The 17,628-nt window shown below is 37.3% G+C and overlaps 1 protein-coding gene across 3 annotated transcripts in view; it reads left to right on the forward strand.

The window, feature by feature from the left end:
* Positions 1-1,828: 1,828 nt before the first annotated feature.
* Positions 1,829-17,628, forward strand: part of fsd1l (fibronectin type III and SPRY domain containing 1-like) — a 29,669-nt gene continuing 13,869 nt past the window's right edge. For all 3 annotated transcript variants that reach the window (XM_053485719.1, XM_053485720.1, XM_053485721.1), the window contains exons 1-6: positions 1,829-1,932; positions 9,527-9,622; positions 9,756-9,887; positions 12,779-12,880; positions 14,085-14,107; positions 14,964-15,085. In XM_053485719.1, the coding sequence (XP_053341694.1) occupies positions 1,918-1,932; positions 9,527-9,622; positions 9,756-9,887; positions 12,779-12,880; positions 14,085-14,107; positions 14,964-15,085 (490 nt within the window). In that variant the 5' untranslated portion in view covers positions 1,829-1,917. The remainder of the gene's footprint in view (positions 1,933-9,526; positions 9,623-9,755; positions 9,888-12,778; positions 12,881-14,084; positions 14,108-14,963; positions 15,086-17,628) is intronic.

Below are 17,628 nucleotides of genomic sequence, written 5' to 3' on the forward strand. Positions count from 1 at the left end.
AATGTTCACAGTGAAACTGAGCAATGTTTCTCCGGGGCTAAAGTGCTACTTATAACATAAATTAACAAAACTAACTAAGCACGATACAAAAAGACAAAAAGTGCACTTTTAAATGTGTTATGCACATTTTAGTGTTGTCTTTGCTCTAACATACCAACTTAGGAAGGGATGTTAATCAACTGAATAATTGCATCAAATGTCCTACCCATTAGTCCTGTGACATGCTAACAGTCAGAAGTTGGTTGACAGCATGCGGAGCAAACTGCAGAGGTCTTGAAAAGGAAAAGGAAAGGTGGAAAGGTCAATGCTACAAATATTGCCTCTTTAAATTAATTTAATGCAGTTGTAAATAAAAGCCTCTGACACTTATGAAATGTTTGTAATTATACTTCAGTAGACCATAGTAACATCTGACAAAAAGACCTAAAAACACTGAAGTAGCAGACTTTTTTTTTTTTAGCTGAGAAGTGACATTCTCCAAAATTTCAACCACGACTGTAGAGTTGAGATATGTTATAGCATTGACGTGCCACGTGGAGGCGCTAAAAGACCAGTTAAAGCCAAAGAGCCCCTTTAAAAACAAAAAAGAAGTAAAAATCCGAACGAAGGTAATTGTGTAGATGCAACACCACCCAGGTGGCGAGGACAGAATACCGAACGGAGTTTATACAGAATAATTGGAGGACATGTTGTGATATGTAGGCTATTATTTGCATGGGTTAGCTTGCAAAGGGCGTGGTCTGGAAGATGCAAATGAACATCACAGAGACCTGAGTCTCCTTTATTAGAAAGCGAACATGAGGGCATTTGGCTTTACTACAGGTGGTGTTAGACTTAACGCTTTCCAAATGAATGTGTTACTAATGATCGATTAAAGATCAATCCCTGCTGAAAATGTAAAGAAATAAATGAATTTCACCAATGTACAGGTTACTCGTGTTGCCAAGGCTATTTTAAAGGAAATATACAGTATGTACAGTATATGTATGTGTAAGGAATATAAAGTGTGTATATGTAAGATGCAGTATGTTAAAAATATGTAGTATGAAACAGTATATGAGGTATAAAGTATGTATGTATGTATAAGTATTTTAGGGAATGTAAACTGTATAAGTTTGTGTCTATTCACTATATGTTTACATTCTATACTCTTAGTATGTGTACATTCTGCACTTTACATTTTATATCACTTTTCGACATGTTTACATTCTGGACTATTGTTCAATACTAATACCTTAATACCCTCTCATTATATGCAAATTCCTTATGTTGGACTTTTGAGCAATTAATTATTTATTGTATGACCTGTTGTAAGAGAACTGTGCACACTATAAATGTGTTAATACTTATTTACACATTTATATACTAATATTATACTCAGTACGCCAAAAGTTCGTTATACATCATTATATTCAGTTCAATTCAATTCAATTTTATTTATATAGCGCTTTTAACAATGGTCATTGTCTCAAAGCAGCTTCACAAAGATGAAAGAAATTCATTAAATAATAATAATAATAATAATTTTATATATATATATATATATATATATATATATATATATATAATAAATTGTGTATGTGTGAGAAAAATGTGTCTAGATAATAACGAGATGAATGAATGAAATTTCTCTGATGAGCAAGCCAAGAGTGACGGCGACATTATTATTACATTATGGACTACGCTAATTTCGCTGTATTTAGCTTAGTGACAATAAAGAATATTGAATTATTTCTTGAATAAAGGACGCGAGTGCGTGTGCGCGCGCTCCTGGTGCATTGCGCACGCGCGGGGTGCTCCTCCTTGTTTCTGAGCCGTAGGGATCGGCATCACCGCCTCGCTCGCGCTGACGCTTGGCCGCTCCATGTCCTGTAACACTGCCCGGATCCGGGTCGTGTTATTTCTGCAGTCCTCGTTATGGACTCACAAAAAGTAAGTGGCATTATTACCATGCCGTATTTAATGCTGTGTGCGTGTTTAATGACCTGCTTGTAACGCATAGGCGCCGTACCGTTACATTGTATCTTATCCAGTAACTCTGCTTTGGGAGTGTCATTTCTTCCTTCTCTTCTGTGTACCTTTCGTTTCTACTGTACTATATCCGGAACCATGATTTAAGGTCGCATGTTTTATTGCTTAGCATGTTTGCTTTAATTATATTATAACATGACTATGGCAGGATGATTGTTACAGTATATCATGCATGTCATCCTAGTGCACCCTGGGACTATTTCACCAACACTGAATACTAAATAGGATTGTTTTGATGCACATACTGCATATCACTGTATATCAAGTTGCATCCTGACTAACAAGTGATCACACTAACTCTTTAAGAAGATTAACTGGACTAGGCCAATGGTTCTGAGTATTAAGAACCATTGTTCCTTGTAATAGTAACAGTTCCCTGCTCCTCACAAGAACTTACACTGTCTGGACAAAAGTATTTGGCCAAATCTGTTAATTATTAAATTCAGGTGTTTCGATCAGGGCCCTTATCCCCAGTGAAGGGCATTTATAATGCTTCAGTATACCAAGACATCTTAGACAATGCTATGCTTCTAAGTTTGTGGCAACAGTTTGGGGAAAGCCCTTTTCTATTCCAACATGACTGTGCACAAAGCAAAGACGATAAAGACATGGTTTAATAATTTCAGTGTGGAAGAACTTGCCTGGCCCGCACAGTGCCCTGACCTCAACCCCATCAAGCTCCTTTGGGATGAACTGGAACAGAGATTGTGAACCAGGCCTTCTCGTTCAACATCATTGCCTGACCTCATAAATGCTCTACAGAATAAATGGACATGAAATTCCCACAAAAACACTCCTGTGAACAAGGAGAGAGGAAGCTGTTATAGCTGCAAAAGGGGGACCAGCTCCATATTGAAGGATATATATTTAGATACAATGTTGTTGCAGGTTTGTCCAAATACTTTTGTCTATGTAGTGTACATTAAAAGCTGCAATTGTGAATTTTGTTCCTAAATTATGTAAACAACATGGAAAATATTCCAATCGGGCATAACATTAAAATCACAGACAAGTGACCTGAATAGCATTGATTATTTAAGTACAGTGGCACCTGTAATGGAGCAAGTAATCAGTCAGTTTTCAGTATTGATGTATTTAAAGCAGGAAAAAATCATCAAGCATAAGGATCTGATTTTAGGTCAGAAAGGAGTTTATACAGAATAATTGAAGGACATGATAGCATGATTGGATAAGGTCATGGGCATACGTGGCTTGAAGGCTTGCTCTGGTCTGATCCCACAGAAGATCTACTGTAGTGTAGCACAAAAAGTTCTGGCCATAATAGAAAGATGTCAGAACAAACAGTGCATCACAGCTTGCTATGTATGGGACTGCATAGACAAAGAATTATTAGAGTGCCCATGCTGACCCTGTCCACATCTTTAAAAGTCCCTACAATGGACATGTGAGTATCAGAACTGGACCATGAATTAGTGGAAGAATGTGGCTTAGTCTGATGCTTTTATGACCTGGCATCCACATAAAACAACACATTTAGGGGTGGTGGTGGCTGAAATAGTTAAGACTCTGGCTTACTGATCGGAAGGTCAAGGGTTCAAGCAACAGCGCTGCCAAGTTGAGCAAGCTGAGCAAGACCCTTAACCCTATCTTCTCCAGAGGTGCTGTAATTTAGCTGACCTTCTGCTCTGACCCCAGCTAAATGGAATATGCAATATATAAATATCATTTCCCTTTGCTGTAAGGTACTTGTGACAATTAATTGAATCTTAATCTTAGATTCCTTCAGAATGCCCTATAAGAAGAAGACAGTGTGATGCTCTGCGTGATGTTCTGCCAGGACATCTTTTGTCCTGGCAATACTTTTATATGTCCCGCAACCTAAACATCTTTTAATGGCTGTAGCCTCTTTCAGCAGGATAATCCGCCCCAACCCACTGTTCAGAAAGGTTTGAGGACATGACAAGGAATACAAAGGTGGTGACTTGGCCCCCTAATTCTATAGATCTCAATTCAATAAAGCATCTTCAAGATGTACTGAACGAACAGGTCCAGTCCATAGAGGCCAACATGACTTACAGGATGTAAATAATATGCTTCTAATGTCTTGGTGCTAGATACCGCAGCACCCTTTAAGAGTTTTTGTGCAAGCCAAACAGTACCTTGACAGGTATGGCTGTTTGGGCAGCACAAGATGGATGTACGCAATATAAGACAGGTGTTTTTAATGTTATGGCCAATTGTTGTACATAGAACATGATTAAACTGTGGCATTAGCAAATGTTTATTAGTATGCAGAGAAAACCTATTTGAAAAGCTGGCGTCCTGCTTGGAACACATGATTGTGTGTGGATACAACACTCTCTGTCAGTCATGTGACTGTAGTTTATAGACTCATTAAAACTAATCTTAAAAAATAAGACTAATGAAATAATGCTGCTTTAAGGGCATTATAATGAGAAATTGTCAGCCTAATAAATAATAATTTGCATGTTCAGTGTTTTCTGTTTAGGGTACACACATTTCCATGCGGTTAGGGATGAAGGTGGCTTGGTACGTAACTTGATCATGCGTTTAGTCAGCGAGAGGACTGAAGTGTAACATTATAGGTGTGCATTACCTTTCCTTGAGGCTTTATACCCATTCACTTATGTAGAGGAAAGAGCAGCAGGTAGGGGAATTGGATTTCTCTGCCATTCTATGTAATAAAGCATCAACAGCGTCAGGTTTCATTAACATACAGAATTTTATATTAGTGTAATGTCTCGGACTGGAACGACACAGGTGCATAAACTTGGGGTGATATTTATTATGAGCAATTTAGGCAAATTTAAATGGTAGTTTATGTCTATAATGTGGTTCAGACTACTGACAGGCAACATCCGATAGGGAATATTCATTAAAAAAATGGAGAAATGGTCAAGAATCAAAACAAAACTTTGAAATCAAATAGCTGAGACATAAAAAAAATACAGTAACAGTAGAGTATTAATAGACAAACTAATTAGGGCCTAAACACAGAACAGTTGCATACCTTGAAGGAACAAAGCAATGGCAAGGATAAAACTAAGACAAAGGGCAAAACAATGAAAAGCTAAAGTAGCGCAAGCTCGCTGCACTGGGACACGACGCATGCTGAGACGTCATGTCCAAATGTAACTATGAATAGGTAAATCCAGTCTCAGTACAAAGTGGAAAAATGGAAAAATCTATGTTAGTACTGGGATTTGATAGGATCAATAGCATTTATGTCTGAACCACTAACATGGCTTTAGGTTCCCAGGGAGTGCTAAAAATTTAATTTGCACAATATGATGATGTCATGGGCTTTTAAGGAACAGTCAAAAAATTTAATATATTAAGTTTTCTACTTACCCCAAATATATTCAGTTAGTCGAAATATAAGTTAGAGTGGATGTGTGCTTCATTTTTACACTGGGATTATCAACATTGTTAATAAAGTAAAACTCTTAATATACAGTATGTAAAATGTTGTGGAAATGTATACGCCGATCAGCCATAATATTACAACATAAAACATTATACACAGTATTGTGTAATTTCCCATTGTACCACTGGGTCGGTTCTGCCCCCTCGGAGCATGACTCCACAAGACCTCAAATCTGGTGTTTGGCACCAGGACGTTTCCGGTAGATCCTTTGGATCCTGTGGGTTGTCTCTGTGGATCGGACTTTTGTTTGTTCGGCACATCCTATTGGTGCTGGATCAGATTGGTGCACTGGGTGCACTGGTGTCCTTTTATCGTGGCTAGCATTGAATTTTTCAGAGATTTTTGTTCCGTATGGGCTTTTCTGTAGGATCGACCAGACAGGTTGGCCTTTGGTCCCCACAGGCATACAGTAGACAAGCCTCGACTGGCTATCATCATGTCACCAGTTTACTCATTATATAATTGATAATCAAAGTTAATATGTAACGTTATATGGTTATAGCAATGAAGAAAAAGGATAAAGAGAAGAAGAATTTGTATTTATAGAGCATTCTTTTAAAATGAGCATTTTAATTAGCTAATCTTATTTAGCTAACCACCACCTAAAAATTAGGTTTTCAAATTTGAGCTCAAAGTGGAATACATTTATCATCCAAACTTTACAGCAGAATTACAGCATTCAGCTGTAAAGTTTTATTCACTTTTATATACTGTGGATTAACGTAAGGATCACTAAAACATGCCGAAAAGTTTATGAAGATATTGAAAAAGATTTAGGCTAAAATACATTTTAATGACATGTTAGCTATATAGAAGTATTTCTTGGATATCATGTGTTTTCACTAACTGTCTAAATTTGATTTATTTAAAAAGATATTTTAAAAGCACTGTCAGTTTTGGTGATTTCGTGGCTGAGGGAAATGAGCACCTTCGCGTTTATGTCCTGTTTTCTGTATTGCCCCCCATTGAAGAATCCGAATGCTATGGGAATGTGCCTAGGGACATAGGAAGTGTGTGTGTGTGTGTATGTAAACAGTATATGTGTGTCCTTTGCTTTGGTTACAGCAGTGTAACAGTATATCATATGCCAGTGTGTCCTGTGATACACATAGTAAAGCTAAGCCTCTGTCTTATTTTAGGAAACTGCTGTGTCATATTTCCACACTTTTCACTGGAACTATTTTAATTTCTCTTTAGAAGAGTGGGACGCACAGGAATAATTTCAATATTCAGAGGTTTTCCATTTAGCCATAACTTTAAACTAGCCTCTTAGCATTTTACATTAAATGACCTAATCAAGCAGTTTTACACAATATTTATCAGTAACTACTATAACTTATTGAAAGTCTAATGATGAGACAGTCATCTAAATGTGTTCATTTTAGGGATCAAAGCACTTTTTACTTTAATCTTTAGTTGGGAATAAAATATTTTCTTCCATTCTTAGCCTCAAAGCTAATAGCCCATAGCCAGCTGGCTAATATAGCCAGTAAATATACGTATGACACTAAAACTTTTATTCCATGACATTTTGTATACAATTTGTAAGTAATAAAAAAATTGTTTTTGTATTTTTTTTTGTAATAATATGCAGGAGCTAGTCATCTTATTTGCTAACACTAGATAGTATATCAGTGTGTGTATGTCAGTGTGTGTGCTTGGGTGCCATCCAGGCTGTACAAGGTATGTAGTTCCATAGGGTATTCTCCAGGCCTCTTGCGACCGTGCACAGGATAAGCAGTACAAAGAATAAGTGGGGGAGAGTGAATGATAAGACAGGAGGTAAAGAGGTTCGGAGATGTTTGAGGTAAAGGCCACTGACCAACTTTTTCAACAGTGAAAATTGTTGAAATATGGCTGAATTACTGTAGCATGTCGGCTGTGATACTGCACCAGTGTTGGCAAAAGCAACATAGAGCCAACCATGGTGATGTTGGATTTTTTGGGGTAGTTTGGTTTGTCCGCTAAGCCACCTTCAAGCCATGCCCATGGTGGATTTAAAGGTGCCTAAAAGATGGCCCTGGTCACCTGATGTTGGTTCACTTGACATAAATATGTTGAATGTCTAAATATCCAGGACTGTTCCAAAAATATTTTGAGAGAAGAACCATACAGCAAAGTGCTATCCCTGTGCTCTCTGAGCTCATACATTGTCTCATATTTAATGTGTATAGTCAACAGTGAGATAATAAGGTTTGGCTCTAGATATTCACTTTTAATATGACTAAGTCAAGGTCAGGCAGGGGTCAAGAGAGCCAAAAAAGTAATGGTAGCACTGATTCATTTGACCTCTATTTAGAATATGCAACCTTATATATAGAATGACTTATACAGTAGAAGTGCTCTGTAGTCTTTATCAAGACATCATGTTAGTACTTTTTTTGTAGATTTTATTATATGGGTTTTTTAAGGTCGCACTTTTGGTCCAGTGATCCCAAAGGAAGTTAACAACAAGCTAATATCAAAGAGTTAGCTATTTAGGGTTAAATTAGTACTACTTGATGGAAACATTCCTTCAATCCATGTTTATTGTGTGCAAGTTTTCTTGCCGTAATCTATTTGCTTATATGACTTATTTGTTTTGCTACTTTCTTACAGAGCTGGAGTGTCCTGTTGCGTCTCGTCTAAAGATAGCCGTGTAGACTAATCCTTAAATCAGCCTAGCATAGGCTCTCTCTCTCTCTCTCTCTCTCTCTCTCTCTCTTTATGTTTTCTTTTCCTTTTCACTTAGTGAAAGTACCTTGTTATCCAGTCTCCTGGTCTACTTAACATACATAATGTGTATTATGTTACCCAAGTCATCTCGTGTATGCTGGGAGAACTCTGAGGTACCCCCCGAAAATAAATAATTAAATAAGTCAATAGGAACACAGCAAGCCGTGCAGGAGTATTGTAAATGTGTTTCAGTCAGTGTAGCCATATGGTCGATAGGGACTTAAGAAACAATAATTATAATTATATCTAAACGTATTTGAGATTTATCGTAGTGTATGTTTGAATGACACTGGAGTATCGACTGTATGTGAGGTTTGTGTTATAAATCAAGTAAATTTAGAAAGCTGTCAAAGTATAGAATGCTTAAAGGGGACTATGTAGCTGCTGACCTTCAGTGATATATGGAGCTTCACACACGCGAGTACAATTTAAATGCTATTCATGTTAACTTAAACGCCTCTGAGTATTTAAGGCTACAGGATATGCGTTGGAACATTATATGCACTGGGCTTGTACTCTAGAAAGACTGTGTTTACATGTTGCCTAATAGTCTTCAGGTAATCTGGCTCATAGCTTATTAGGAAGATTATAAAACTCACTTGCTCAAATGAGGTTTTCTTATAAAAAAGTCTTTCAATACAGGAATTAAAGAATACCTGAATTCCGAGTTGAATGTCTGATCCTTGAAAATCGATGGATAACTATACGTAGGAATTTCTGTCTGTTCAGCCTCTAGAGTTTTAGTGAAGTCAGTCACACCAGCGTTCAGCAGGGTTGAGATCAGGGTTCTGTGCAAGACGCACAAGGTCTTTCACTCCAGCTTTCTCAAACCATGCCTTTATATTGGGTTCACGTTGTGCACAGGGCATTGTAATGCTGAAACAGGTTTGGCATTCTTAGTTCCGGTGAAGATAAATTGTAATTTAATACAGCAAACAAAAACTTAATAGAGCATTGTGTGCTTTTAGTGTTGTAGGAAGTTTAAGAGCCACATTTAACCCTAACCCAGGAATGTACATACTTTTGGACATATAGTGTTTTTAAGAACTTGGGCATGATGGTAAATTTGTGCATCAGACAGACATGTGTTAATATACTATATGAGACAAGCTTCTCTTATAAACCGTAGCATTCTTTAAACAAAAATACTGATCATTTAAGTCAATTAGAACAAATTGTTAGCTGTGTTTGCCATTTTTACTATTAATCTTGTGTTCACTACTGTATAGTACATCTTCTTACTGTACATTCTTCAATATGTCACCAGTGAGTCGACACTATATACTGAATAATGTTTTTGCAGTTTAGAATTTTTTGTGTTATTTATTTGATGTAAATCTTAAGTTTTTTTTTGCTGTTTCCTCCATCCAGGAGGCTCTACAAAGGATAATCACGACATTAGCAAATAAAAACGATGAAATCCACAATTTTATCGAGACGCTGAGTCACCTGCTGGCCGGTGTTCAGGTAAGGCAAAGCAATAAAATCTAATGTAAACAACTTTAAAACTAGCCTCTCCAGTTTTTTTTTCTCCTCAATAGCTTCATCTGACATTAACATGTTTGAATTAAATATTTACTGTATGTTCCCATGTGATCAGGTCAACTCTAACCAGGTGGTGTCTGACTTAGAGGAGGAGTTCGACACGCTGTTCTCTCTTCTGGAAGAGACTAAGGAGAGTATGACCAACACTATTAAGCAAGAACAGGCCAGGAAATCACACGAACTGCAGGTAACGGCATCCTCATTAGTGATTTTAGGAACAAATAAAGACTTTCTAAGAAAATATATCTTGTGAATGTATGTGTGCTTGAAGTTGTTTGGTTCTCTTCGGCCTAGTCTGGGTGATGTCATCATGCTGCCACGGCATTTCTCTGAGCTCACTGAGCAGAGACAATACTGATGAGTGAAATCAGGCCGGATGAGAGATTAGCTATTAGAACCCAGCCCGGTCAGCCCTACACACAACATGCCTCGTACTGGGGCATTAAACTGTTATTAGTTGTCAAATAGGTGTCTCACAGTGCAACAGGTTTCAGATACATGTTCGGTGTCCAGAAACAGTTTAACAGGAACTAAAAATATTACATCTGTAATTATGCTAATTTGAAAATGACAAAATTAAAAAGTCAAAGAATCCACACACTACACAGATTAATTGATTTGCACCCATAGTAGACGGATTATATACAGTCGCTAACTCTTAAAGAAAGTCAGTTTCAACTCTTGTGAAATCCGAATTATTAAGTAAAGCAGATTCTCAAGGACAGGGCTGGTGATAACTAAGAACTACAGTCTGTAAGTGATTTGGAAAGAATCATGTTCAGAGAGTCGTATTCAAATACAAAGTGCTGGTGCCTGGCAGCCTCAGTGTCAACCGTAGTCCTTGTTTTCTTGTGCTAGTGGCAACCAGAGAAGGGTGGGAGGAAAAGGAGAAAGGAGAGGGACTGCAGGAAAGAAAGAACAAAACAAAAACCATGAAAGCTTTTTCAGCCGTTAACAACGTACACTCTGGGGCAAACAAAAAAGTTATTTTTTTAGAACAAAAGTGTTAGACCCTGAAGGAATTTAAAGGGCAAGTTAATCCTTGTTAGCTTGCATGTTGCATGTCTTTACTTATTTCATTACTGAATTATTTCTTTTGCAGAGCCCAAGGGAGGGCCAAGCACATTACATGTACAGTACTGTACATGACCATTAGTTTTAAAAAACATTCTGATCTTGATGCCAATCATAGAACAATGAAAGATTTAGAGAAGAAAGGAATGGAAGAGTGTCCCTGGGGAAGGACGCACTGAAAGTCTTAGGATTAGGAATGTGATGGGAATCAGAATGATTCAGCAGCAAGCCTTCAGTCCTTTTTACTCTGTGCACACTTTCATTAAATCTTCAAGAAGCATCATATCACTCATAGGCTTAGAAGGTTTTAAGTTTATTGGCAAGAACTTTGCTCATAATTACGAACACATGTATAGTAAAAATTTTACAGTGTTAACAGTCCGCTAGGGTGTAATTATTCTCTTATTCCAAATTAAAGCGGTGTACCCACTGTCTTTCTCCTCTTATTTTGTGCTGTTTTAGTTTTGTATTGAAGCTCATGCTAGCTCAGTAGCTACAAGGCTAATGATGCTACTTAACAATGTTCCACCTTTCCAAAATATCAATATAAGCTCATAAGCATTGTCATGCTATAAAAGCTAAATTTTTTAGCCAAAAAGTTTGTTTGCCAGATACAGTGTTACAATAGCTACAGTATGTTAGTCAGCTTTCTTGATGATCGTTGCTAAACAGTGCTAATTTGGGTTTTTAGCTAACAAGCATAATGTTCGGTTTTAATGTTGCTTAAAGATCGATTTACAACCAGGTAATTCATCATGATTAAAATGTAATTTTGATGTAAAAAGAAACTGTTAAAGAAACAGTTTAGCTAAGATAAATTGGTTGGTGTATGAGATTTGCTGCTTTTTTATTTTTTACAAAGCTAACTTTGCTAATTAGTACAAAGCTAAACATCTTTTCAGTTTTTTGACCTACTTCACACAGTTTAACCAGATATAAATCAGCCAGAAATCTGTTAATGACTAATTTTGATGGAATTAAGAAGGTAATGTTTAGATAACGTTTGGGCTAAAAAGAGAATTAGCTAAGTCATATTTGGTGACATGGTGACTTAGTGGTTAACAGGTTCTAATTTCTCCTCTTAGGCTACGTTTACACTGTCAGGTAAATGTGACCCATTTCCGATTTTTTTGCTCATATGTGACACATATCGGATATGTTCTATGTCTGTGTGAACAGGAAAAAAATGCAAGCATTCCGATATTTCGAGATCGGTTTCAGGCTTCCTTCATATGTGGAAATAAATTAGATATAAATCAGATATGTGCTAATGTGATTGTCGTGTAGAGTCATTGTGTTCTGTACGTCATTGAAACTGCAACTTCTTCGAGACATATTCTCCGGTGGAAGCGCGTGTGGAATTATAACATTGCAGGTGACATGGAAAAGAAAAAGAACCCTTTTTTAAACCTTTTTTAATGCTTATTTGGGCTTAATAACATTAAGAAATCAGTATTTGGTGAATAAAGCATATGCACAGGCTGCAATTATGCGGTTTTTTTCATCCTCCTCCATTTTAAAACCATGGTGAACTTTGCATATATCGCGGAGCGCCAAGCATACTTCACCTTCGTCTATCTTGGCTAGTGTGTAGCGCAAGAACCTCCCTTTAAGTATACGCGATGTTTCAGATGGTCAAGTGTAAACACGTGTATCGGATATGAGTCATAGTTGAAAGAACGTGTAAACAGACGGTCAAAAAAATCTGATATACAGTAGGCAACAAATCAGAATTGTGCATCGAGACCTGCAGTGTAAACGTAGCCCTTTTTTGTGTTTATGAGCATTTTGCTTGTTTATGAGCATTTGGCTTGATGGGGCCAAAGAGCATGATTATTGTCCAAAGTGGCCATAGTGAGTCATGAGTGTGTGTTTGTGACACACAGCCGTGTGATGGGCTGCCTCCAGAATCTCTGCATAGGATAAGCAGTGCACATAATGGATGGATATCGGATGTGTTTTTACAACAGTGTTGTCTATATTTTCTACGTCTCTTTACCTCAGAACCAGCTAACTCAGAGCACGAATGCATTAGAGAGTTCAGAAGAGTTGCTGGAGTTCGCTCAGCATGCATTGGATATCAAAGATGAGGAAGAGTTCACCAAGGTCTGTATCACAAACCTCTCACTCACTAATCGTTTAATGTTTGACCTTTATCCTGATAAAGAGGCGAATATAATCAGGTACAAGAACGCATACTGAAGATACTGAAGGTAGTGCACACAGAATGTAGTAATTAATAAAAATCAACCTGTTTACCTTTAAAACTCACTGCAATTAAGCCATTTTTCATATCCAAATAAATATAAATAGGCATCAGAATTGTGTTATATACATAGAGTGACATTCTTTTTTTAGCACAATGTCGGCCATATGATGAACTGAATTTTAGTTTATTTTAGTAAAATATGACTGAACAAAAAAGTTTTAAAAAATGGGGCACATTGCGAAAAACGACCGAAATATATGATCACGTTTTTATGGTTGTTTTTGTTTCTATGACCAAAATATAATTATTATTATGAGCATTTTGTTAGTTGCGATGTCATTCCCATATTCCGGGTAGCAGTAAAATTTGCACTTTGTAAAAGTAATGATGACAAGTAATGACATATTCGAAACGAATGACATAGATCTAAGGCGACATTTTATTGGAAGTAAGCAGAGTAAGGTGCAGAGGTGAGAGGGCCGGACACAGAAAAGAAGTAAAGCACTGCTGCATTGCTGAGACGCAGTATAAGCTGAGATAAATCAAAGCCTAAATTAAACTTCTTCTCTATCAGCATGGCATTGTAGCCAAATTGTAGGCATTGTAACCAAAGTGACATTATATCAACATGTAGATTAAAGAAGTTTAAACGTAAACATAAAAAAATTGTTGAGTACGAATTTCATTATAAGAAACAGCGGGATTTTTCCCTTCATATCAAACTAGTGTAAAGCTAACAGCTATCTTTTCACGGCCATGGCTAATTGTTCTTAACAATTGGTCACTGATTTAAGCTGCTGATTTATTAAATCTGCATGTCTGTATAATTATACAGTTCTGAGTATTTAAAGGAGTAAAAACATGTTTAAACATTGCTTGCTTTAACATTACTTAAGGGTTGATATTTTAAATTAACCTTTGTGTGTGTGTGTGTGTGTGTGAGTGAGTGAGTGAGAGTGAAAGAGACAGAGTCCAGTGCTGACCAATATTGCATACTCACTGTCTACCCTGCATGCCTCCACTAACTGCCCTTGTTTTTCTCTCCTCTCACACACCGTCTCTCTCTCTTTCTTGTCTCTTGTTCTCTTTTCCCACTTCAAGGCTGCCAAACAGATCAAAGATAGGTACAGTACTCTCTTGACTTGTCTATAAGCACAGCTATTGTGTGCATGTGTGTATACTGTATGTATGTATCTGGTACCACTGCATTATACACACGCAGGTCTGATATCTTTCTAAACTTAAAAACATGGCTAATAAAAAGAGCTTAAAATTTTGTATAATAAAGACTTTATGCTTGTGCACGTGTGTGTGTGTGTGTGTGTGTGTGTGTGTGTGTGTGTGTGTGTGTGTGTGTGTGTGAAAGAGAGAGAGAGAGAGAGAGAGAGAGAGACATGCCGTCTGACCTAGAGGGTGTTCGAATGTGTGGTAACCTGTGGGTGGTTCATAGACTGTGTTTATTTATGACAAGCCTTTATGTGGTTATTCATATTTCGCTGTACATTACAATATTTTAAATATTGCCCATGGAAAGATATACAGTACAATATATCAAGCACAAAGCATATGACTTTTTTTTATAAAGCGATAGTGAATCTCATGTTACCAAGACTTATAAAACTTAATGTAAACAATTTTCTTTATATATGAAGTGTGGTTGATCATCTAAGCCACATTCGGTGTCTGTCTGGTTTATTATTAGTCAAATTGAGACTAATTAGTTAATTCCAGTTCTTCAGTGAAGTGACTTCCTGATGTGACTTTGTGCCACTTACAAGTAGTACATTAAATAAAGATTTGACATTTGAAATAAGTGGGGGTGTTAGGGTTGGTCAATTCGTTGGTGTGGTATTAATAATCACATAAATACTTTGTTGAGAATTATTTTTTTGTGTTATTCATAGTGATTGATATAGAGCTAATAACAGTGTGTACTGTTTCAATGAATTCAGCAATATTTTAACTTATTTACTGGCTCAGGGTGACGATGGCTCCCGCTTTTCGCCTCACCATGAAGCCCAAAGCTTCAGACAACATGACCCACCTAATGGTGGACTTTTCACAGGAGCGCCAGCTTCTGCAAGGCCTTCGCTTTCTTCCTGGTGAGTTAGCAAATCCATACTTACTCCAGTCTGTCACTATGCACAGGTTTGATCATAGTTGAAAACTTTAACTTGATACCAAGAATGCACGGAATGTGTTTGTTTGTTTTTGGAAAAAATGCACAAGGACATCAGCGAGACAAAAGGATTAAATATGTGTTGCCTGTTTGCCTTGACTGTTTACAGTTCCTCCACCATGACACAAGACCACATTCATTTGATCAAATTAGTTGAATTTTTATTAGCTAGGTTAGCTGTCCAGTGCATCATAATCAATTAAATTTACTAGCTTGTCCCACTCTTAAAAAAAGAGCTAGTAAATGTACTGTAATTCTAAAGGAAGGAATACAGTAAATATTATCCATATAAGCTATCCAGCCAGAGACTATTGCTGAAGAAAAGTTTCCTAATTAACTCATTTCTGAACTAAGCTAAAGCATAAGTTAGTTTAATTAGCCAGGACTTCTTTCTGAAGGTACAGCAGCTGGATTGTTATTGTTAGCAAGATAATTTTACTAGCCATAGCCTATTCCTGAAAGCTGGAACATTACCTAAATTAAGCCAAACTAAACTAGCCAGTCCACCTTAGAAAAAATAGAAAATGTCAATTTTACAGTAATGTTAGCTAGATAACCTAACTACCCCGCAACTTAAAGAAAGTCATAACATAAATGTTGATCTACTGTAAGTAGCCAAAGTCTAGAGTATTTCTGAAGCAAACTATAACATTAGCCAATTCAGTTAGCTGTGCTTCGTCCTGAGGAAAATGAGAATGTTATTGCTAGCTAGGTAACTTTACTAGTAAAATGCTTATTTTTGAAGAAAGCTGTATTATCAGTTGCTTTAATTAGCCCGTGCTTCTTTCTGGATTGAGATGTTGTTAGCTGGAAAACCAGTCCACATTCTGAAGAAAGCTAAAAAATTATTTCTAGTTAGATAGTTGCTAGCTAGATAAGTAGAGAACATATTCCTAAAGAAAGCTATAACATGAGCTAATTTAACTAACCAGTTTTGTTAGAAAACTAGTTGACTGGTAATTAATAACACTTACCTTCTTGTTGAATTTCAGGATAATTATTATAAACATTTAAACTTTGATGCATTTTTATTTATATCAGTCAATAGCGTGTGAGAGCCTGCTAACATCTGTTAGCATAGCTTGCTATGCTAGTTAGTTGTTTGTGATTATAGTGCACATAATTTTCTATGAAAAAATGTCTCTCATGGAAGCTAATGTCTAAGCTGGAGTGGAAGCATGGTGAGTTGTGTCATTGACTTAACACTCCAGGATGGAGTTTGGTTTATTAGCTGTTTGTTGGAAGTGATATCTGAGCTGTCCTGCTCTCGTTCTTCTGCTGCCACCTCCATGTATCACCTTACACTTGGGATTTTTTACGTAATGATGCTCTGTTGCATAGCCCACTAGGGACAACGCTGGCTTAAAAGCACAACAGATCTCCAGCAAGTAGCAAGTTATTACATGATGATGAAATCCCTAGATCTTCAGCTGCAGCATCAATAAGCAATATGCTTTTTAAAGCAATATTATGTGGCTGATTTGTGTGCTTTGCAAAATACCTGAATGTGCAATAAAAGTTCAATTTAATTTTATTTGTATAGCGCTTTTAACAATTGACATTGTCGCAAAGCAGCTTTACACAATCAAGATAATTATTTAAGTTTGTATGACATGTGAACGTGTATGAATCAAAATGATAAGACTGACCCTGATGAGCAAGCCGAGGATGATGGCGACATGATGTATGATGATCTGCATCATACTGTGTTTGACTGGAGATTCAGTGTACCAGGAGATGTGTTTAAGTTAAAATTGAGTCCGGTTTGTTATTGGAGGCTCAGGTAGACTGTAGGAAACTGAACAGTCCTGAACTATCGGGTGACTGAAGTCACAAGTCATCAGAGAACAGCTGTCTGCATCAGCCGAGGACAGGACCGTCTTCGTGGAGAAGTGGAACCGTCCCCAGTCACCACACGCATCCCAGGAAGACCACACGGGTCATCTATGCGACGAGATCTCCAACCAGAAGCGGGACACCAGGACAAGTCAGACAGCTCCAGGGGGCAGAGAGGGTCTGGATCACTGGCAGCTCAGGAGCGACAGAGAGACAGGTAGAGGGAAAGAGAGAGGGGGAGAGAGAGGAGAAGAGGCAAAAGAGAAGGAGAAATGGCAGTTAGGTATGGTCTCAGTCACATAATGTATAATGTAAATGTATATTTAGTGCAGAGTGCAAGCAGGGACCCTGGCAGGACTAACTATGACAGTATAACTAATAGGGAGAGCCAGAAGGACACACAGACATGCATGCTCCCTGAGATCTAAAGCGACCAATCACTTCACCGTCAACAAACTTGAGTGATCAATGAGAGTGGGGAAGACAGCATCTAAACATACCAGTTCACCGTAATACTCTACATCCATGAGTCCTCCAGATCTGCTCCTTTACCCAAGACAAATCTATTTATAAAAATGCTTGCCTAAATAAATAGATTTTTAGCCTAGACTTAAACACTAAGACTGTGTA

This window comes from Clarias gariepinus, chromosome 24, assembly GCF_024256425.1.
Source record: "Clarias gariepinus isolate MV-2021 ecotype Netherlands chromosome 24, CGAR_prim_01v2, whole genome shotgun sequence".
NCBI classification, from domain to species: domain Eukaryota; kingdom Metazoa; phylum Chordata; class Actinopteri; order Siluriformes; family Clariidae; genus Clarias; species Clarias gariepinus.